We start from the raw sequence: 24,718 nt of genomic DNA, 5'->3' as shown, positions 1-24,718 counted from the left end.
ATGAATGAGGTGACCAATGAAGATTGTCAGTGGGAACATTAAGCTTATTAAAGTTATATTAATCAAATCGCTTGGCTTTGAAAATATAGAGTCTGTGTTCGCCTTCATATCATCCATCTCATAGGACATGATCTGAACTGCAAAAACTTTGACAACAGTATACACATAAAAATATAACAACAACAACAATAAAGAATCTAAATATATATATATATATATATATATATATATATAATAGATTATATATGGGGACAAAGGATGAATAATTAATTACCAGATCATAATTTTGAGGATCACAAGTGGACATATTACGGATTCAACTCCGCAACTTGTGCATCAAGTTAACAAAGATCTGGTCAAGGTTAATTGATACTATTGTGATTGAGATATGATCGTGATATTACATTAATTGTAATTAGATATTATAAGATCCCATTGTATTCTATAAAAGCCATGTAAAGTACGATTGAATGATACACATAAATATTCTTTCCATTGTCTACGTTTCTACATGGTATCAGAGCGGGTTGATCCTTGTGGATCGATTATGACGATCGTCAAAGACGACGGTGATGAAGATGACAATTGACAACGATGAAGACGGTGCCTAGATCCGATGATGAAAAGATATATGTGACAGTGCAAAGCAAGAAGTTTTTTCCATCTTACGTTCTGTTAGCAACCGACGAACCCGACGAACCCAACGAACCCAACGAACCCAGCGAACCCGACGAATCCGACAAACTCGACGAATCCAACGAACCCGACAAACCCGGCGAACCTGACGAACCCGACAAACCCAACAAACAAGAACACGACTTGAAGGATTTGAAGGAATCCTTGTGTCACAACTCTTTTGTTGTGACATCGACGAAACAAGATTACGACAAGAAAAACAGAGAGACTCAACGGTGGAGTATAACACCTTGATGAATACCGAAACGAGGATGTAAAGATGAGGACATGATCAAGTTCAAGTTGGGCATTTGCAAGCGGCATGCTCCAACTTGAGGGAGGGTATTACGGATTCAACTCTGCAACTTGTGCAACAAGTTAACAAAGATCTGGTCAAGGTTAATTGATACTATTGTGATTGAGATATGATTGTGATATTACATTAATTGTAATTAGATATTATAAGATCCCACTGTATTCTATAAAAGCCATGTAAAGTACCATTGAATGATACACATAAATATTCTTTCCATTGTCTACGTTTCTACAGGACACGACCTTCACAATGGCTACTCCAGGCATCTTTGCCCGAATAATCCCATAGGGTGTCAGACACAATTCTACTATCTGAACTAAACCACTTGTAGTCTCTGGAGGCGTTTGCACAGCCTATATATATAAGAAGAAGATCAAATAAGTTGTCGATCGATCATTATATATGGTATAATTAATATTTCAAACTAGGAGACGCATGTGCATGACCTCCTCTCGCAGATAGCCTAACCTCCTGATTAATACGAGGTGTCCACTGGAGTAGAATCAGCTTGGGTACTTTTGTGCTCTCTTTCATGTTCAATGTAGACTATACGGAATTTCAAAACTTGCAAGTTCAGATTTTCAAGCACTACATTTAATTAAACAATCAATTCATATTTGTTTCAACCAGATTAGTTTCAAGATATTACATGGACTCAAACACAAAATGACATGAATTTGAAGCCCTGCCCACACTCGCCAACTCGTCGAGCATCCTACGTCTCTTTTCCAATTTATTGAGCTTTTCGGGTTCGATGGGTTTTGTGGAGAAAGTTGCTTTCTTCAGTCGTCTTGTGTTTCTGAGGATGTATGTGGCCACTTCTTTCTCATCATTTTGTTGCCATTCATATCCTATCCACACGATTGTCTCAAGATGGAACAACAAACATTCTGGTACACATTTCGGCTGAGTCCATTTGTGGCTGATCCGATTTCCTTTGTTAGAAGACATATCTAGCTGAGAACAATGAAATTTATGTAATATTAGATCAACAAAGTATAGAAAGTGGAGTTTTGAACAATAACAAAAACAAAAAAGGTAGCTGACTAGTAATGAAATTGCTCACGTCAGTGTGCTTGAGGATTTGCAACTTAGGAGAAGCATTAAGCATGAACGAAAGTAGATTCCACCACTTCCTTTGATCTGTATGCAGATCCAAATATAGTAGCTGGTGGAAAATGCTACCTTTAGGATACTTGATCTGTCCATGAGGCAAGTCAGGCAACATTAGTACACAAAACAATGTTAGCCCAATGGCAAAGAAAATATTAAATCTAATAATTACCTTTGAGGGTGCGAAGTGTAGGAAAATATGTTTGGCTGAAGTTAGAGATTCCAGAATATTCTCATTTTTTATATCAGAAACGTCACTAACTTTTGCCTCGACCAGTTCTGGCGCTTTCTCAATCAGACAAAATTTAAGCCTATCGATCGCTTTGATGTTCAAGTATTTCAAACAAGGTGCATTTATCACATACCCTCCAGTACTTCCTCCACAGAAATAATACCCTTGAATGGTTAGTCTCTTTAATGATGGCACCGCAATAGTGTAAGTCCAATCAGAGTGTCTGTAGCTTTGATGCACTACCAAATCTTCAAGAATAGGACAGCTACATAAAAGGTTGCAAACAGATTCTTCATCTCTAAAATAAACATCGTAGAGGTGCAGCTCTCTAAGGAAGTTTGAACAAACCCGAGAAGAAAAATCTAAAAAAATGGAACTTTTGAGTTCCAAGGTCTCGAGTGTATTATTATCATAGCTGCATAAAACACTCGGAAATCTGACTGACCTTCCCATATTTACAGAATAACCAACATTGTCAACGTAATAGCCAAGAACCAGAACCAAATTACGCACATGATGTGCAAATGCAATTCCAACCAATATTCCAACATCAACCACCAAAGCACCATCTATCTCTCTAGTTTCCAAATGCAAACTCTCTAAAACCGGAGCTTTATGTAACATAAAAAATCTGTAAACATCCTCCGAAAATGTACGGTGATACCTAGAATCAAACTTGAAATTTTGCACCGTCTTCCAAACATGTCTCCAGCGCTTAGACAAAACACTCGTGGTTACATCATATTTTGTCGGAAGAGAAGAGATTATATGCACAAGCAAATCTTCATGCAACTCACTGATTCAGTCTTCATTCACAACATCTCCATTCCTCAAACATTCACAACCACTTTCGCTGTAAAAATAATAAAATTTAAAAACGTATAAAGATAGAGAGTTTTAATAAGGGTTCAACAATTTTAGGGTTAGAGCTTACAACTAATAATATCGAATACAGAAAGGGATTCGAGAGAAGAAAAAAAAAACTTAAAACGAAACAAAGCAACATATACCATTGTTGTTCCATCGTCGTTAATACAGACAACAGTTTGCTAAAATGCCTTCTCATGCTTCAAACGCAAACGCAGACTATCACACAAAATGTCACGAATCTGACTAAAAACTTAGATATAATTAACGCCACAATTCAGCTTCAAAACGTACGTTAGCAAGCCAGAAAACCCTAAAAGAGTAACAACGTTAGTTTTCTTCTGGGTCCGAAACTGAGTTAATAAAGTCGGCCAAAAAAAANGGGGGGGGGGGGGGGGGGGGGGGTAAGGTTTATTTGGGCTCCTAGGTCCAATCCTTGATATAATTGGTGAAGGGACTCTCTTGAATTTAATAAATCACCATATACCACATTTATTTTTATTTTTTCAATTTTATACAATTAAACTATATATTAAGTTATTAACTAACTATCCATTATTTCTATATTAAAATTTAATATATGACATATAAATTAAGCAAATACAAAAGCAAAATGTTATGGAGTAATAATATAATGAAGATATGAAGTTTATATATGAGGGATGAAAATAATAATAAGAAATGATTTTATAAAAATACCAAAATGTTCACAAGAAATAACAAAATATATATTTTCGAATCTTAATACTCTGTATACTAGGACTTAGATTCAACATAAAACAGAAAATTTGTTTCAACGAACAATGATTTATTGGTTATTGATGAAGAGACAAATATATAGAAAGTTCAAAAGACATTACTATTTAAATAGACACACCTATTAGAAAGAAAAATTGTGATGAAAAAATATGAATAAAATATAGTGAGAAGACACACCTCTACAATGAACAGATATAACTGTTTGAGTTAGAAAAAAAACAAATAAAAACAGTATTTTCACAAAAAATACTACGAAAAGTCGCAACTGTTGTTCGCATTTATTTAGATTGTTATTATTATTTTTAAATATTAAACTATTTTGTTAACAAAAATTACGATAAATAGACACAACTGTAAATTCTATATTAAGTTGTATTAAATTTCTCTATTGCTATAATTATTTCCAAAATTTTAGTTAGATTATAGAATAATGTTAAATATTATATATTAATATTCAATTATTTATATTCAACATAAAATGGAAAATTTGTTTCAACGAACTTGTTAGTTACTAATGAAGAGACAAATATAAAGAGAGTTCAAAAGACATGAATATTTAAATAGACACACATCACACACCTATTAGAACGAAAAGTTGTGATGAAAAATATAAATAAAATGTAGTGAAAAGATACAACTCTAAAATGAACAGATACAACTGTTTGAATTTTCTTTTAAAAAAAACAAATAAAAACCAAAATTATACGAAAAGTTACTACAAAGAAATCGCAACTGTTTGCACTTGATTATACCTCATAACCCATATTAACTGCTTTTAAATAGAAGACATCTTTATTACCATATTGAATAGTCAAATTCAAAAACTCACTATATAGTCCATTTAACTGTTGGAAAAAAATTCTAGGTATTTTTAATAAATTTTTGTATTTAAAATTAACTAAAAGTTTTTAATTAGATTCATCATTCCAAATAACTTTTGTTAAATCAAGAATTGGAAGAATTTTTTACTTTTAAAAGAACGAATGCTAGAGAATAATTTAGAAGCTGTAAAAACTGTTGAGATTAAAAATTTATATTATTTTGTGTCATAGTTAAAAAGTGAAAACAGTTGAAACAGACAAATATATATAGATTTTAAAAGATATGTAAATTCGAATAAACACAACTTTACAATGAACAGTTGCAACTTTACAAACACACAATGAACAATCGCAACTTTTTGTAAAACACACACTCTAAATTTTCTACAGATTTTTTAGGAAAATTATCTAAAAGGTACGATTGAAAAAACACAACTTTTGGTGGCATTTATTCGGATTGTTATTATATATAGATACTAGATGATAACCCGCACTGTACAGTGCAGGGAAATGTTTATGTAAATTTTGATTTATTAGTTACAAAATAATAGTATTATCTTTATTTGATTTATTCTATGTATTTTATAATTTATAAATTTAATTTACTTAGTTTCATACTCCGGTTCGAGTATAGTAGGTACAATAAACTTAACGATTTACCATTATTAGGTTTTGGGTATGATTGCTTAAATTTTTTAGAATTGGTAGAATCAAGAAAACCCTTATTTACTCGTGTTCTTCTTTACAATTTGTAGCGGTATTGAGTCAACGTAAAAAATGAATTAAAGTGCAAGAAAATTATCTGAGTGGGAGGTAGAATGGAGTATAACAAATTATTTTTGTTACAATATTAAATACCTAGAATTAAATAGAAGACATCTTTATTTCCATATTGAAAAGTCAAATTCAAAAACTCACTATATAGTCCATTTAACTATTGGAAAAAAAATTCTACGTATTTTTAATAAATTTTTATATTTAAAATTAACTAAAAGTTGTTAATTAGTTTCATCATTCCAAATATCTTTTGTTAAATCAAGAATTGGAACAATTTTTTTACTATTAAAAGAACGAATGCTAGAAAATAATTTAGAAGCTGTAAAGACTGTTGAGGTTAAAAATTAATATTATTTTGTGTCATAGTTAAAAAATGAAAACAGTTGAAACAGACAAATATATATAGATTTTAAAAGATACGTAAATTCGAATAAACACAACTTTACAATGAACAGTTGCAACTTTACAAACACACAATGAACAATCGCAACTTTTTGTAAAACACACACTCTAAATTTTCTACAGATTTTTTAAGAAAATTATCTAAAATGTACGATTGAAAAAACACAACTTTTGGTGGCATTTATTCGGATTATTATTATATATAGATACTATATGATAACCCACACTATGCAGTGCGGGAAATATTTATGTAAATTTTGATTTATTAGTTACAAAATAATAGTATTATCTTTATTTGATTTATTCTATGTATTTTATAATTTATAAATTTAATTTACTTAGTTTCATACTCCGTTTTCGAGTATATTAGGTACAATAAACTTAATGATTTACAATTATTAGGTCTTGGGTATAATTGCTTAAATTTTTTAGAATTGGTAGAATCAAGAAAACCCTTATTTACTCGTGATCTGCTTTACAATTTGTAGCGGTATTGAGTCAACGTAAAAAATAAATTAAAGTGCAAGAAAATTATGAGTGGGAGGTAGAATGGAGTATAACAAAATATTTTTGTTACTAAAACTCATCGATCTCAGTGCAAAATCATAAAATTTGAATATTTATAAGTATCAAATAAGTTAACCCGTAAATATATATATATATATATATATATTTTGAATAGTATGACATGGCAATATATTACCTATCCTACGATTGGAAATTTTGTCGATTTGTTAATCATCTCATTATATTAAATTATATATATATATATATATATATATATATATCAAATCCTCTAAAATTTTGAATTAATTTGTGAATGAGCGAAATCTTTTAGAAAATAAGATCATCAATTGTAAAAAATTTGCTAAAAAAAAATTGTAACCTGCACTATTTAGATAGTGGAGGTTTAGTAGTTTTCCATGGATAATTATTTTTATTACCAGAGAAAGATTATGTGTAAGAAAGATTGGATTTCTAGTTATTCAAATATCATATGTTATAATCTAATATTAATGTTATGAATAATTGTTTTATTGATACTATTGACAAAATATCTTTATTATAAAATTGAGATTTTCTGAGATGATTTATGAATAAATGTATTTTGAACTATTTTTTGTATAAATTCTATTAATACAGATTAAATTCAAAATAAAAAACATTAACTTATGTAAATTAGAAACACTATACTTTTGATACCTTGTTAAGATTTTGATAATTTGTAATAAAAAAGGAAAAAAATCGGTTGATATCATGATTTAAGCCTCTTCATTATTTAAATGTTAAACAGTTCTTAATATATTATATAAGTAATGTATTGTAAAATAAAAGAAAAACAATAAAAAAAGCAACTATAATGAGTATATCTTCACTGAAGAATATTTCATTCTAGATAGTTAGCACATGGAATTGTATAGATATTTCCCGTGCTATACATTTTATAATCTTTTACATTTTATTTACTTAGCTTCACTCTGATCTCAACCCGTTTTGGCTACATGATACAATGTTCAAATCCATTTTATTATATAAATTTAGTAAAATCCTAAAAATAAAATAAAACATGTATTAAAGCGGTCATGTTTTGAAATCTAGATTTAATTTTTTGATTTTTTTTTAGTTATATATATTATATTAAATAAAATAAAATATTTGTGATTTCGTAGATTTTAATATAATGTCTCTGTATCGATGTGAAGTACAAAAAATTATTTAATAAATTAGATATAATATTTTATATTTTAAAATATAAGTAATGTTGTATCTTAGTTTTAAAATATGTATGTCATTATTAAAAAATTTAGGGATGCACATATTTAATCTTAGTTTTATAAATAAAATTAAGTTTTATAATTGTTCTAAATAGTTTATTACTGTTTCCAAAGATTTCTGAAATAGTAAATGAAATCTGAAACAACCCGACCCTTTTTTTTTTTTAACAATTAAATACAATGTAAACAATTATGCAGCCTATACTACTAAATTAAACCAACCCAAACCACAACTCCTCATTAAACCAATAACAACCAGTACACACATCGGAAACATACCAACCATACNCAAAACCAACAACATCATCAATACAATAACATTCCTAACCATTCTATCCGGCAACCTAACATAACACTAACCAAGGTTCCAACAACATAACCAACAAATCCAATAACACACAAACGAGACCCTAGATCATCCTCCTCCTCATTGCCATGATTCCACGTCACAAACCTGCACACCACAAACAACAATTGAGATGCGTAAGTATTATCACAAATACTTAGTGAGGCAATCCTCCCATCTACTGGGCTATACACACAAGCAACTGAGAAACCAATGCTTAACAAATGACAACCAAACACAAACAAACCAGGAAAAATCACGAAACAAGCAACTTGGTGTCGACCGACACCAGAGAGGTGTCGATCGACACTGGCCAAACATGGTGTCGACCGACACCTAACTGGTGTCGATCGACACTCCCTTCGCAGACGCGAACTGCACGAATCCGAACGACGAACCTCCGTTTCAATCCGCCTACAATTTGTCCCAAACTCTCCCAAAAGCCTCAGGAACCTATAATAACCATAACACAACCACCACAAGCAAGAACAACACCACAAAACACAACAAATCAAGCAAACAAAGGATTCTCAGGCTTAGATAAGCCATGGTCATGCACTCACCTTATCAACTGATTATAACAACCAATACAACCAGTTGAGACCCTCCTAACGTCTGAAACAGCCCAGAAACGCCCTACAACAAGCCACACAACCAAAAACGACTTATAGCAAAACTGGACAGAAACATCAGAAAAGAGCAGTCTCATAGACGAAACCCTAAAATGAAAACCAACCGTTAACTACCAAATCGCTCCGGTGAAAAGCTATCCCTAGACGTCACGCAGCTTCCCACAAAATTTCAGCACGATCAGGAACCAGACGAAACCACGATCTCAATTACAATCCCCAATGGTTCCAACTCGCGTCTGAGAAAACGTGACTCACGAAACTGCCAATAACTCATCGAGTTTAAATCCAAAACTACTTCTGTAAAAAGGAGAATGACGATGAAAGACTTGGGAATAAACCTACCAAATTTCATTACCTTTGAGAATGATTTGATACGCCGAAACTATTTCCTCCCAAACCCTAACGATTCTGCTCTTTCTCCTTTAATCTCCTTCACACCACAATAGGCTCTCTCCTCTCTCTCTATCTCTGCAAACGGCGACCAGACACCCTAAAACCCTTAATTTTTCACTTCTCCACTTATATATTCGGTTTAGTTAACTAAACCAAACCAACCAAACCAAAATCGCGAATTAAAACAAACCCGACGAACCCAGAAATAGTGGTGTCGATCGATGCCACAAGGGTGTCGATCGACACTCCTACCAAAACAGCATAATCCGGTTCGCGGATGTTACAAAATCTGTTAGAATAATTTCATTAAATAATTTCAAAAATATTGGGGTATAATTTCATTAAATATTTTTTATTTTTCTAAAATATTTTTGTTAAAATATGTATAATATTTTCACGTAAATATTTATTGCTCAAGATTTTTTCTGAGTTTATAAGATTTTTTGACTTAAAAAATAAAAAGAAAACAATTAATAAACACTAAAAAATAACTATATTAATATTTACGTGAATTTTTTTCTTTTAATAACTATATTAATAAAAAAAAAATTTCTGGTTACAACAAATTAATATTAAAATGAGATTATTATATTTGGTAATTAATTATAGTGGCATTTTGTGTAATATACCACATGGGAGAAGGTTATTTGTTTAAAGGGTTACTTAAATAATATAATAGAGATATGATTACAAAGTTTGTGTTGGATTAATGGCTCTGTAATCTTTAAGAGATCTCCTTAATATGATATGGGATATTCATGTCAGTTTCTTAAACTCTTTTGTACTGCATATTGTTTGCTAACAAGGCTGATATTTTGCAACCACCACCTATGCCTCCTAGAATGTCTCCACCATAATTTACTTGTAAAATACCAAATTTTTTCTTATATCTCACAATTTTATTCCATCTAGTGATATTTATTGATATCCTAAATAATTGTGCATATGTTTCTTCGAATATGTATTCTTTATACACAATGGAAAACATTCTTGATGATTGCCACGACCTGTGGGAACACCCTAGGTGTACTCTTCAAAAATTAACAAGGAGCCATGTGAAAAAGAAAAAGATGATACAATCGGTTTGGTTTATAAACCTAGGATGTTTACGATTTCTTATTTCTTTTCAGGTTTTTTTTTTGTCGACAGTTTTCGGTTCGTATGTTTTTAAGGACTTAGGCAAGAAATATTATTTTGACCATTCAGATAAGAAATGAATTATTTAAAATCTGACAGGGTTTTTTTGATGAACTGATTTTTTTTTTAAAAAAAAACTGGTTCTATTTTCAGTTAAAAATTGGGAGATTTAAAACACTTGAGCTTGACTTGTCATAAGATTGACAAAATCAATCCAGCAACATTTTTTTGGTATTTTTTTTTAATTGTAATCATTTAAAACTGGATACATGACACCTCGCACCTCTGTCATATCCCTTAAGTATTTGAAACTGGAAGCATGTCGTTTGAAAAAAAAAATGATTAATATCTTCTTTTTCACCAACTATAGTTGGATCTTTTTTTTGTCACAAACCAAGTCTACGAGTCACTCTTTGGATCTTTGGCAAACAACCTAGTATTTTGGTATGCGGAAGCCGGAAAGATAATGAATACATTCATATATATATGAGGACGTCCACATGCATGTAGTGCTTTCCGACCAAAATGATGTCCGATCAAATGTCGAATAGACAAATGATTACTTCATTGGCTGCAAAACAAGTCGCATTAATTTTTTAATGTCATATATATGACTAAGTCGATCCAATATCCATAAACATATATCTGAATTCTCGATAGTGTGTACCATTCTTTCCGAAACATTTCTCTGCCCATTTAGAAAAAGAGATGGAGACATCATTTTTGACGAAATTATTATTTTAGAAACTTTACATATTTTATATTTATATTTAATTGATAAATACCCGGATCCAGAAATCTAAACTTTTAAAATCATGTTATACCGATTCAAATCCGAATCTCAATAATATTTTTTAAGGTAATACGATTAAGTCTCGAATCGAATTAGATCGGATTCATGAATATCACATCAAAATAATTCGGATTAGATCTCAAATGGGATTTCATATTCCGAATAATACCTTCACCTCAATAAAATATGCATACTGTCGATTCTTGGAAAGTTGATTTTTGTGGGATAGCTCAGGGAGTTAACGACAAAAATAATGAGTGATCTGATCAACAGTTCTATCAAATTATTCATAATCACGTGTTTTGATCCAAACTTGTTAATTTTTGGGTTTTGTTCAACCGTTCACATTATCTCTAGAGTTCTTATTATATATTTTATTAGGAGACTATGAAGAAACTAATCTCGTGGTATTTCGAATACCATTATAATCAGAGTAGGTAAATCGTTGAAAATTAAATCAAGTAGGTGATCTCCGCACGTATAAGTTTATTTGTTATTAAACATTTTCTCTTTCTAGCTTTTCTTTTGTTTTCTCACACGTCTCTTTTTTTAAAAAAAGTTTCCTCTAGGATATTTTTTCAACTTTTTAATACACTTAATGGCTCGCTCGATCTATGCATTAACCAAGGTTTAGTGTACACCATATCTTAAGTTTACCTAATGTAAATTTAGTCTTAGCTTCAGCTTGTTAAAAATTGAGTCCATCATAGTTCAATAAGCATACGTTGTAATAAAGTTATTAAAATAGTTTGTTGTCCTCAATTTTTTTCGTTTTGAATTATTTAGGCATCGCATTACTTTTTATAATGGTTTTTTTTTTCTTCATATGAACGCATTTACTAATTTTATCATTCTTTTTTTAATAACTTTGTCCTATATGATTAAATTTTCTACAATGATAAAAATTATCCTAATACTATAAAATCGACAAAAATTTAAGAAACATGCACATAAAAAGGATATCAATATTCTACTTAGAAAAAATAGTAAGCCGCTGACAGGTCTCTACCCAACCTTCCATAAATATAATAAGTCCAACATGGAAATAGTGTTAAGAAGGCAACAGTAATCTAATTTGTCTTAGTTACAAAAAAAAAAAAAAATGGAAATGGAGATGGAGATGGAGATGGAGATGGGATCGTCGCTAACCCATGTGATGCTCGTATCATTCCCAGGCCAAGGTCACATAAACCCTCTTCTTCGTCTCGGAAAGCTCATAGCCTCTAAAGGTTTAATAGTCACCTTTGTCACCACAGAGGAGCCATTGGGGAAGAAGATGCGTGAAGCCAACAAGATTCAAGACGGCGTGCTCAAACCAGTCGGTTTAGGTTTCCTCCGGTTTGAGTTCTTCGACGACGGATTTGTTTACGAAGGCCTTGATATGTTATTAAAATCGCTTGAAGTTGCCGGAAAAAGAGAGATCAAGAACCTGGTCAAGAAATATGAGAAGCAACCAGTGAAATGTCTCATAAATAACGCTTTTGTCCCATGGGTGTGTGACGTAGCCGAGGAGCTTCAAATCCCTTCGGCTGTTCTATGGGTCCAGTCTTGTGCTTGCCTCGCCGCTTATTACTACCACCACTACCAGTTAGTTAAGTTTCCAACGGAAACCGAACCGGAGATCACCACTGAAATCCCTTTCAATCCATTAGTGTTGAAGCATGACGAGATCCCTAGCTTTCTTCATCCTTCCTCTCCGCATCCCAGTTTGGGTGGTATCCTTTTAGAACAGATCAAGCGACTTCACAAACCTTTCTCTGTTCTCATTGACACTTTTGAAGAGCTAGAAAGAGACACTATTGACCACATGTCCCAGATCTGCCCTCAAGTCATCTTCAACCCCATAGGTCCGCTTTTTACGGTGGCTAAATCCATAAGCTCTGACATCAAAGGAGACATTTCCGAGCCAGCCAGTGACTCCATAGAGTGGCTTGACTCCAAAGAACCATCCTCTGTCGTATACGTCTCCTTTGGGACACTGGCTTACTTGACGCAAGAACAGATCGAGGAGATTGCGCACGGCATTATACACTCCGGGTTGTCATGCTTATGGGTCGTGCGGCCTCCCTTAGAAGCCTTATCCCAAGAACCACAAGTTTTGCCTCGAGAGCTTGAAGAGAAAGGGAAGATCGTGGAATGGTGTCCACAAGAGAAGGTGTTGGCTCATCCTGCGGTTGCTTGCTTCTTAAGTCACTGCGGGTGGAACTCAACCATGGAGGCTTTAACTTCAGGAGTTCCCGTGATTTGTTTCCCGCAGTGGGGAGATCAGGTGACAAACGCAGTGTACATGATTGATGTTTTCAAAACAGGATTGAGACTCAGCCGTGGAGAGGCTGAGAAGAGGATTGTTTTAAGGGAAGAGGTAACTAAGCGACTGCTTGAGGCCACAGTTGGAGAGAAGGCGGTGGAGCTGAGAGAAAACGCTCGGAGGTGGAAGGAGGCGGCGGAGTCTGCCGTGGCATACGGAGGATCATCTGAGAGGAACTTTCAAAAGTTTGTTGACAAGTTGGTTGATGTAATTATGTAAAGATTATGCCAAACATTAATAATTAATATCTTTGGATCAGCTAACATGAAACTAGTCATTATCAAAATATGTTTATGAGCAAAGTGGATGAACTTAGAATTTGAGATTGCAAAAGAATCAGACAATTTAGAAGTGTTCTCAAGAGGTGATATGATAAACAAATTTAAGAGCACAATATTTTGAAAAAACTTATACCTTGACAAGTTGGTTAACGTAAAGATTATGCCAAACATTAATAACGTGTCGTTTTAGGGCCTGACTGGTTCAAACGCTGCGGTTGCGGTTGCGGTTGCGGGAGATTGCGGAAGCGGACGATTGCGATTTCAAGCGTTATTAAGCGTTTTGAACGATTGGTTTAGCGGTTTAAAATTGGTGCGTTTGCGGGAGGTTTACGACTGGTTGACCAGCGGGTGCAATAGCTGCTGGAACATAATAAATGTGATATATAATTATATAAATGTTTTAAAATATCAAAAACTTTATTAAACTTGATTTATAGTTAAAATTCATTAAAATACTAAAATAATTATTAAAAAAATAAATAAATTTCATAATGAAATACTTATTACTTTATGCATTTGGCTTTTTACCAAAACTTTAATCAAGTAATTTGATAAATGACTAAACATATGTTTTAGATCGTAGATCTTTTTTCTTAAATCTCACACACTCAATAAGTTCTGTGGGGCAGTATTTGCATCGGTAGTAATGATCAAACGAGAGTTGAGAAGAGTCACTCGTGATTTGTTTTTATTTTTCGCAAATAATCTTATTTTCTTAAAATTATGATGAAACGTCNTTATATAAATGTTTTAAAATATCAAAAACTTTATTAAACTTGATTTATAGTTAAAATTCATTAAAATACTAAAATAATTATTAAAAAAATAAATAAATTTCATAATGAAATACTTATTACTTTATGCATTTGGCTTTTTACCAAAACTTTAATCAAGTAATTTGATAAATGACTAAACATATGTTTTAGATCGTAGATCTTTTTTCTTAAATCTCACACACTCAATAAGTTCTGTGGGGCAGTATTTGCATCGGTAGTAATGATCAAACGAGAGTTGAGAAGAGTCACTCGTGATTTGTTTTTATTTTTCGCAAATAATCTTATTTTCTTAAAATTCTGATGAAACGTCATATTTATTTAGATTTTTTTGAACTTATGTGTGATGTGCCATTAAATTTACATCAAGTTTTCTGGATTATTGTTAATTGAAATATTATTTTCTTCCAATTGTTTATTTTTTTAATATTTTCAATCGTATCCGTACTTCATTTTCTCTCATCCTTAATGAATAAAATAGTTAGGTAAAAAATATATAAAAAATATATTTTATTATCATTGATCTGTTTCAAGTTTTTTCTCAAAAAAAAAAAAGAAATTTTGAAACGCAAACGCCCGCAACCGCAAACGCTTGCGGGAACCAGCTTTTGGAATTCAGCTGTTGGGAGTGATTAGGAGCGACTGGGAGCGATTGGGAGCGATTTGTGTGATTGGTCCCAAACGCTAGCAATCGCCCGCAAACGCAAACGCAGCGTTTGCGGGAGCTAGCGGGAGAACCAGTCAAGCTTAATGTTGTTTGCAGCCATATTTATCGTTCTTTACATAATGATTTTCTAATTTTGAATGCATTTCTATTTAATTAATTTCAATTTTGCATAAAATTCAGTAGATGTGTTGGTTAAAAATATTTGTATTTACAGAATTTTTTTTTTAACTTTTGAAACACATCTAATTTGTAACTGATAGAATATGTATACTAGTAATCATTAACTGTTTTTTAACTTGTGAGAAAACTTTAGAAAATCAACTATTGAGAATCAGAGGAAATGATATTAATAAAAATCTGTGTAACTGGAATGTCATTTTCAAGGTCAAATCTGACATCATGTGTAGTCCTCGGTCTCATTGAAATTGTTCTCAACATCGAACCTTTTCATCTCTCTACATCGGACCAAACATGTTTACTGATCTCAGTTTCTCATTTTATGAAGACACCATCCCTGATCCCTATGTGGGCTGTCCCGGTAAGTTAACTTATTTTCTTTACCAGGAAACGTATGTGCCTTCCATCACAAGGCAACAACATTTTCATGAAGCGGAAATGGTCTCATGGCAAAAATAAATTTAAAAACATGGAAGCATAAACTTTCAAGATTCATTTCATCAAGCTAGAACTTTAAAAAAATTAAGCTCTTGGCTAGCCATGTGTTGAAACTCTATCTAGACCCTCCCCTAAACCCTAAACTCTTGTATGTACATATAACATATCGAGGTTTTAGATTTGTATTTTAAAATCCTCTTGATTGATATTTTTGATAAAATTGACTCATGTCATTATTTTCTACTAAAGCATCCCCTATTTAATAAAACAGAAGTACACGACTTCAAATTTGTAAACTATATAATTTTAATAATAGGTTACAAATGGATTATAAAAAAATTGATATTCATTTGTTACAATATATATGTTAGGTGTAACCCGTGTAACTGTTAGATTACACCCATGTAATTGTTATACAAGACTAATATAATAATCTTAATTCTCTTTTACACGAAAATATATTCTCCAAATATTTAATTGGTACATCACGTCGATTACAAAAACAATAAACAGAATATTCTGAATTAATTGTCCACAGAAAAAATACTGGTAAGCATAAAAAAAGAATAAAATCTAAGCAAATATTAACAATTAATCGTGATTCCTAATATCTTAATCTAACAGTTAAATTAAGAATGAGGGAATAATCTTCAAAACTGCTAATATAAATAATACAAATCACCTCTCACAAAAAATACCTCACTCATATTCATATACCTAAACACAAAAAAAAAATGACGATGGTTTTTCAGTTCACAATGTTAAACCATCTGAAACCCTACAAAAATTCATGGTGTATTCGGGCAAAGATACTGCATACTTGGACTAATTATTCCAAAGATGTTGGAATGTCATTTGAGATGGTTTTGGCCGATCAAGATGTAAGTATTATTTGAAACAGGTGTTAGGAGTGTTGCTTCTTCTTTTGATGCATATGATGTTTGGTTTAACCCAGACATACCCGAGGCAGTGGATTTCAAAAACCTGTAAGAATTGATATCATTACAAATATGTGGTCCTATCATTAAATAGATGCTGTAACACTAACTAAGGTTGCAAATGGTTGCACTGTTGAAGAGATTGAACAGATTGAAAAAAAAATATTCAACCAATTTTCACCATTTGCATTGAAAAGGTTGGAGAGGTTGGAAAAAACTATTCAGCCTGTTCATCTTAAAAAGTTGAAAAAATAAACTAATCCTACAGCAAAAATGTTTAGCTTGTTCATCCACTATTTTGGAGATGAATGAGTTGAATATTATTCAACCCAATTTTGTTCAACCCATTTTTTCAATTTTAATCAACCATTTGCAGCCTAACTATATCTCAGGTTACCATCGGATGGTCTTGCCTTATCCATTTTGGGACCTAAACCGAGATTTCAATCCTGGAAATAACTGATCAAATGGCAAGTCTGCTTCCGTTGAGAACACGGAGCTGATGGAATCTTATGAGGTTAGGATTTTATTTCATCAATCGTTTATTCTACATGTGTTTATGTATACTAATCTGTACAACAGCCTGAAAATGTTCGCATCAAGTGTTCAATCCTGGGATTTGACACTGACTGGTCATGGTATTACTACTGTCATGTGAGCTGCAAAAAAAAAGGTAGGAAAGAAAGCCTCTATTTCTACCGACAAGAAACAAGTCTACTGGTGTCAAAAATGCAGGCTAGAAATGACAGAAGTTGTTTTAAGGTGATTGCTTTGTAATGCTTTAGATATCCTGTATAAGTTCTTAAATTCATAACAAACTAAACATTAGAATTTATGCAGATACTGGCTACATTTGCTAATAAAGGATAGCACAGGACAAGCGAAGATATTCTTATTTGATAGTTCTGAGAAGGAAATCATTGGGCAAGAAGTCTCTGAACTCATGGAAAGCTGCGGGCCTGAGGTATAATACTGATTTACTCAACATCTAAATTTATTATCTTAATATTGGTTCCTAATTAAAACACTATATTAAGATGAGTGTTTAAAATTTCAGATAGAAGACCCATGTTATCTACTGGATGTACTTAAAAAACTAATAGGTCAAAAATATCATTTTGTCATCTCAATCGGGAAAGACAATATAACTAGAAGCAATGATGAGTACAAAGTAGAAGAAGTTTTACCTTATCACACCTTCGATGATGATTTGTCTGCTACACATTCACAATGCCCAATGGAACTATCTACAGTTAGTTCTACAGACCAGGTAGCTATGTGATTAACTCAAGTTCAATAATTTTACTTTGCAAATTTTTTTGAAAAACAGTTGTGGGAATAATCGTTATATTGAATTTGATTCCAGGTTTTAAAGCTTACTAATAGTGAAGAGAAATCAGACAGCACAATGAATTTGGTGGCTACTCCTTCATCAAAACGAAAGGAAGACTCGAGTGACGAAAGAAATCAGTCATCGACAAACCAAAAAAAAACCAAGGGAAGTAGCGACCAAGAGATTATAGATCACGATCAGAAGGTTGCTGATGGTACCAATCTCATGCAAAAAATACAAGCTGTGGCTGACAATGAAGCACATGATTCTGAAGAACTAAAGAAAATCATGATGAAGAAAATTAAGATTGAAAAGATTGTTGCGTTAAAGGAGTAGGATTTCATGGGAGCTGTGGTGGATCAAAAGGAGTAGCGATATAGAAACATGTTTTTTTAGTCTATTTTATTTGAATAAATTGGGTGTGTGTGTGGAGTAATTATATTGTTATAGTTACTATATAGATTCCACCTAAAAAGTGTTTTTTTTAAGGTCTTATTTTCAGTTTAACTATTTTTGAGTACTTGAATTTTCTTAAAGCGGATGCTTTATGATGGCTTTTCAAATTAATTTATAAATCTAATCTTTATTTTCTTTCACGTGAAATTCATCTTAATTATAAAATAACAGGGTAGATAATATACCTCATAAAAACAGTACCATCACTTATCAAATATACTTGATGATCAAACACCTTACTATCCTCATCGCACCCATTCTGCAATCCTACAATAGTTAAATAATCCAAAGTTAAGATTGATCACACATGTATGTTAAAAAAATACAGACGTTATTTGAAAATAGATTATATATGACCCTCGACTTGGAAAAATTTGGAAAAAAAAGGAATTATTCAATCTAAAAACGAGTTAACAAATGATTATTGCGAAAATGGTGGAAAGAGGTTCCCATTATAAGATCTTTAAGATATCCTCCGAATATGGCTACCAGTAAATTAACCACAGTATCCCAAAAATATCGTCAAGGTGGTATTAGTGTGTTCCTCATTTGTTTCCACATACAACCCTGCAACCATTACTACCTGTGATTGTATACAAACTGTTGAGAAACTAATCATTCCACCAGGTACATATTTTAAAGCTGAATACACCATTATATGCATATCTTGCTATAATCTGCCTAACAAGTTATGTCTTTTTCACTATACATTTAAAACATTGTCCATTGTTTAAAATTCTATTGTCTAACAGGAATCATCATCATGAAAAAAGAGAAAAGAACCAAAGGATAGACAAGTCGAGAAAGTACCTAAGACTTCTAAAAGGATAAGGTCTACAGAGAAGTCTAATACCCATAACCTACTCACAGAAGAACAAGAAAATACAATGAAAACTCCTGTGTTGGTTAATTCTGTGTTTAAGAGGGTTTTGTCCGATATTACAAGCACCCCACAGTTATAATCGGGACAATCATCAAACGACAACGTATCCACTATATGCAATGAAGGAACAACACTGCAAAGCAAATATGAATTACAATTTGCTCATAATGCAAAGCCATAATATTAGAAGACCAACTTCTCCAAGTCCATTCGGAAAGACATGGACAAATCAAGCGTCTCAAGAAAGTAAGTACTAGATAGGATTATCTTAAACTAAATTAACTATTTGAGTATATAATCAAATAATTGCTGCTGATTACCTTTTAAACATATTGAGAATGATCAAGACTTACATGATTTCCGTACAGGTGGAGTGACTACTCCTCTTACACCAAATAGACCTGCAAATCAAACAGATTATGACATAACAGCAGGTTAGATCAGTTGTTATTGAATTATATATATTTTTGTAAGTACTGAATACTAAAATTTGCAATTTCATCAAGATTATTAAATTAGATAGTTTAAGTCAAGATTATTACTATTATCCTTCTATTTCATCAAGATGTAGAGATATAAATATTAATGCTAAATATATTTTTGTACCATTAATTATTTGTATTCACTATAATTCTTAGAAACTAATCATTCTCTAACTTTAATTTTCTAAGATGAATAATTATTTTTATTTCACTATAAAAATTATTTTTCTAATTTTTGAATAATTATCTAATCATTATTATTCATTTTTGATTTTTCTATTTTTCATAAATATAGTTTTTGGTGTTTATAAAGCTTTATAATTATAAATTGCATTTGTTTTGATAATAATTTGTTCAGCATCTGTATTGTTGTACTCGCTGACTAACCGGTCTTAGGTTTCTAAGCGCACCCATTTTAAAACCGCTGAATCAGGCTTCAAACTGCAAATGCTCGCTTTCACACACTCCCGTAACTGTTGCGTTTAATCCAATCATGCCTTAAAATGTATCTTAAGTTTGTTTTACAAATATTATCTCATACGTAAGTGCGGATCCAATTAAGGTTAAGCACTTAGATATCATTACGATATGCATGGTACGTACGGCGTGCTCAAACCTCTCGGTCTAGGTTTCGTAAACAATAAAGAGAGGAAAAGATACTTGTCACTTGCAAGTGTCAATAGATCAACTGGTAAAGATTTTCAACCAAAGTTTAGAAGTTGTTGGTTCGAGTAATTTTTAGAAGAAAGCCATATAAAATACTCTGATTACTGGTCTAAAATATTGTACGGACTTAGGCTCATAATCTCTTAATTATTTAAAAAAATTATGAAAATAATCAAATATAAAGATAAAATAATATATTATATTAGAAGAAATGGTAGATTTGGATAGCTTTAATTTGGAAAGTGGTATAGAAGATAATTTTTCTTTGTTTTAGCCATAAGGGAATCATATGATATGTACATGATCAACGTTTTCAAGACTAGAGTGAAACTCAACATTGGGCTTAAGAGAGGGTTGTTCTGTACAATATTTTAGACCAGTGAAATATTGTGAAAATAATCAAATATAAAGGTAAAATAATATATTATATTAGAAGAAGTGGTAGATTTGGATAGCTTTAATTTGGAAAGTGGTATAGAAGATAATTTTTCTTTGTTTTAGCCATAAAGGAATCATATGATATGTACATGATCAACGTTTTCAAGACTGGAGTGAAATTCAACATTGGGCTTAAGAGAGGGTTGTTCTGTAGAATGGGATTGTTGAGGGACTGCTTGAGGCCACCGTTAGAGTCAGTTAGAGAAAATGCGCTGGGGCTGAGATAAAAGACTTGGAGGTGGATGAAGATTTGTTTGTAGATAAGTTGGTCAATAACTAACTATTTTATGTTGTTAATGTAATCCAAACTTCTTTGTGTCTAATAATTTATTTATACCATAACAGTATAACTATTTCGAAATAAAATAGTTATTTCCAAGATTACTTTTAGACGTTGATTACATTATTTTTCTTAATGAATAATTTTTCTTAACTCTGAAATATGATATGTGAAAAAATGCTAATTTTTTTTTAAAATATGCATATCTAGAATAATTTTGATACTTATCCCCTATATGTTAATAGGAAAAACATTATTGAAAAAGATGTGTAGGTATAGTTGGTAGAAAGCTCGAGACACATTTTAGCAAATGACTCTCGTTACATCTATACTATTATAGATTTCATTCTAAATTCACAAAATAAATTAACATTATTTGTTATTTTAAAAGAACGCACTTTTTTGGTAACATCTACTGTTATAAATATTTCAAAATCAGTATTAAAAAAGTTAATATCTAATTAAATTTGTAAAAATAGTAGGACTCATATAGTTACATTAAAATACGAAAAATACATACTTAAAAGTATACAAAAATTGTAGCCATTTAATTTGAATGTATACTATACTTTTTTTAAAAACAAAATTTTGATTTTTTTTTAAATTAGTAATTTCTCCTGTTTAAAAAAAAAAGTCCATACAAATTTTGATTAATAATTGTTGATTACTAGAAACATTTACTTCTTCTATAATTCTTTTTATTTCCGTTTTTCCCGATTAAAAAAAACGATTTTCACTTCTATGAAATTGTTACCATATAAAAGAAAAAAAAAAAAAAAAAAAAAAAAAAAACTCAATTGTCTAAAGTCTCAGGTTTGTTCAACCAATCAAGCTCACTCTTTGGGAGCACTTTCACTTCCTGCACTTTCTCCAGAATCACATTGATTCTCCACAACACAGCTTTACTCTCCTCGCTCATGCCTTTGATTGCATAGAGCCTCCAAACCATACCCTTAACGAATCTGTAGTCATTACTAGTGTAACAGTCAAACTGTCTCTCCACAATTCGTTCCATATCTATGAAAGCTCTCCTCACAAGCTCAACTTCCATTCCTCTTTCCACAAGCTCTCTCACTGAATCTATCATCTTATATGCAATCACCTTCAAGTGTTTAGCGTGACTTGACACCTCTATCAAGTGAACTGCTGCACAGAAGGCACCTGTAAACGCCAAGACCCAGCATTTGTTATCTTCCAACAACAACTCTNAAAAAAAAAAAAAAAAAAAAAAAAAAAAAAAAAAAAAAAAAAAAAAAAAAAAAAAAAAAAAAAAACTAGCGCAAAAGTGTAATAAAAAGAAAACAAAACCTCCTCCCCGACAGCCGCAACCTCTACCTCCAAAACCATAACCCTAACGTACGCCGTATAAACTCTGTCACCTCTGCCGTCTAGTTTCTTCTTCTATCACCTCTGCTATCTACCGCAATCGAATACGACAAGCATCGTCTGCGTTTTGGAGGTCGAAAAAGCGTTAAATAGCCGATACAGAGAACTCTTCTATTCAAGCTTGACCAATGAAACGATGGTTAGTTTCTTTTAATGCTTTAGGATTCCGTAATTATAATCTCCATAACATCAAAGCCGACTATTGTCTTTTGCTATGTTGTTTGGCAGCAAAAGAGATGGTGAGAGTATTAGAAACCAAGATGTTGGGAATGAGGACAGGATCAGTGAGTTGCCTGAAGCTTTGATTTCGGAGATATTGTCTCTGCTTCCTACAAAAGTTGCCATAGCCACAAGTGTTTTATCTAAACAATGGCAGTCTCATTGGAGAATGCTGCCTAAACTCATGTTTGATTCTTACGGTTATTACTATCACAGCCATGAACCCGGGACATTTTCAAAGAATGTTCGTAAGGCTTTGCTTTCACACAAGGCTCCGGTTCTACAGAGTTTGCATCTGTCAATTTCTTTAAATAGATTAAATGAAAAACAAGTTAGAAAATTGACTGGGATTGCATTTGCCCGCAATTTGCGTAAGCTGGTACTGGATGTTCAAATTCAACTTGAACCGTTAAGATTTCCCAAGTGCTTGTATAACTGTGAAACACTAGAGACCTTGGAACTCAAGTATTCGATTTTTATGGATGTCCCTTCTTCATATTGTCTGAAATCCCTTAGAACTCTGCAGCTTCATGATGTGGACTTCAAAGACAATGAATCAGTTGTTAACCTTTTCGCTGGCTGTCCTAATCTTGAAAACTTGGTGGTGTATCGATATTCATTAAGCAGAGTGAAGACTTTCACTATTGCGGTGCCATCCTTACAGAGACTATCAATTTATAATTACACTGATAGACCTAGTGGGGACTATGTGATAAATGCCCCTTCTTTGAATTACTTGAAGATGAAAGGGTTTAAAGCACTTGAGTCTTGTCTGATCGAGAACGCACCAGAGTTGGTTAAAGCAACCATTTTCATCTATGATGCGAACATCTTGGGATCACTAAGTTCACTCAAACATCTTTCCTTGGAGCTATCAGCCTTGGAAGTAAGTTTTTTTTATTTATTTATTATTATTCTTTAGTTGATTTTAGTTGTTATCACATTAATTGTTCCTCTACTAATATTGCTTTCATATGTATAGAGTACAATTCCTACTGGAATTATATTTTATCAGTTGGTGTATTTGGAGATGCCTACATATAGAGTTAACTGGTGGAATCTACTAACGCTCATGCTCAATACTTCTCCTAATTTACAAGTCCTCAAGCTTGTCGGTGTAAGCATATAGTAAATTCATATTAATTTAGCAAATCCAACTCAATTTGGGGTTTTATGATCATATATATACTTTGTGTTTTCTCGTCGTTTGTGTCAGTCACAACAACAACCTTTGGGAAGCTGGAATCAGCCAAAGAATGTTCCTGAATGTTTGTTACTCCATCTCGAGACATTTATGTATGAAGACTACTACTCGCAAGAGAATGGAAAAGAGGTGACGAAATATATCCTAAAGAACGCAATTTATTTGAAGAAAGCAACTTTTTCCTTCAATAAACGCCTGGAAGCGAAACAGAAAGTTAAGATGGTTGAGGAGTTGGAGAGTGTGAAAAAGGCTTCAAATTCATGTCAGCTTGTATTCCGATGGAACTTTATATATTGAGGGAATTGTATGTTGTCAAAGTTAACTCTTACTCTGAAACTTTTATATTTAGTGGTAGTTATAAACTTTGGGGTTTTTTTGAATGTTTAGTTGATTTGACAAATATATAGTATTAAACCATCTTAACATTTCCCCTTTATATTTTATATATTAGTATTCTAGCTTGCAAACCTAGGGGGGTTATTGGATCCTTGATTTTAATGGATTTAGAAATCCAAGTTAAATCATGTGTTATTCAATCATTCATTTTAAAATCTTTATTAAAATTCTGTGTTATTGGATCTATGAATTCTAAATCCTAATTAAAATCACCCCTTATTCATTATTAAAGATTTGAGTATGGATTTGATTTCATATTGGATTTGGATGGATTTGAAAATATGTTTTACTTATAAATATAGAGATTGAAATCCTTGGTCTCCACCTAGTTATTTGGGTGGATTTGGAAAAAAAA

General features: G+C 32.0%; 2 protein-coding genes and 1 pseudogene across 2 annotated transcripts; 2 read left to right on the top strand and 1 right to left on the bottom strand.

Annotated features, from left to right (window-relative positions):
* Window positions 1,637–3,360, bottom strand: LOC104718382 (annotated as a pseudogene).
* LOC109125024 (UDP-glycosyltransferase 84A4-like) lies at window positions 11,991–13,604 on the top strand. Its single transcript, XM_019234115.1, has one exon. It carries the CDS (start codon window positions 12,141–12,143, stop codon window positions 13,563–13,565), a length of 1,425 nt encoding a protein of 474 aa, XP_019089660.1. The 5' UTR covers window positions 11,991–12,140; the 3' UTR covers window positions 13,566–13,604.
* LOC104746634 (putative F-box/FBD/LRR-repeat protein At4g13965) lies at window positions 22,653–24,264 on the top strand. Its single transcript, XM_019229917.1, has 4 exons — window positions 22,653–22,683; window positions 22,773–23,649; window positions 23,746–23,880; window positions 23,980–24,264. Exons 1-4 carry the CDS (start codon window positions 22,673–22,675, stop codon window positions 24,262–24,264), a joined length of 1,308 nt encoding a protein of 435 aa, XP_019085462.1. The 5' UTR covers window positions 22,653–22,672.

This window comes from Camelina sativa, chromosome 2 (genome assembly GCF_000633955.1).
Source record: "Camelina sativa cultivar DH55 chromosome 2, Cs, whole genome shotgun sequence".
Lineage (NCBI taxonomy): Eukaryota > Viridiplantae > Streptophyta > Magnoliopsida > Brassicales > Brassicaceae > Camelina > Camelina sativa.
The sequence above is the reverse complement of the archived record's forward strand: the minus strand, read 5'-3'. Positions and strand labels throughout refer to the sequence as shown.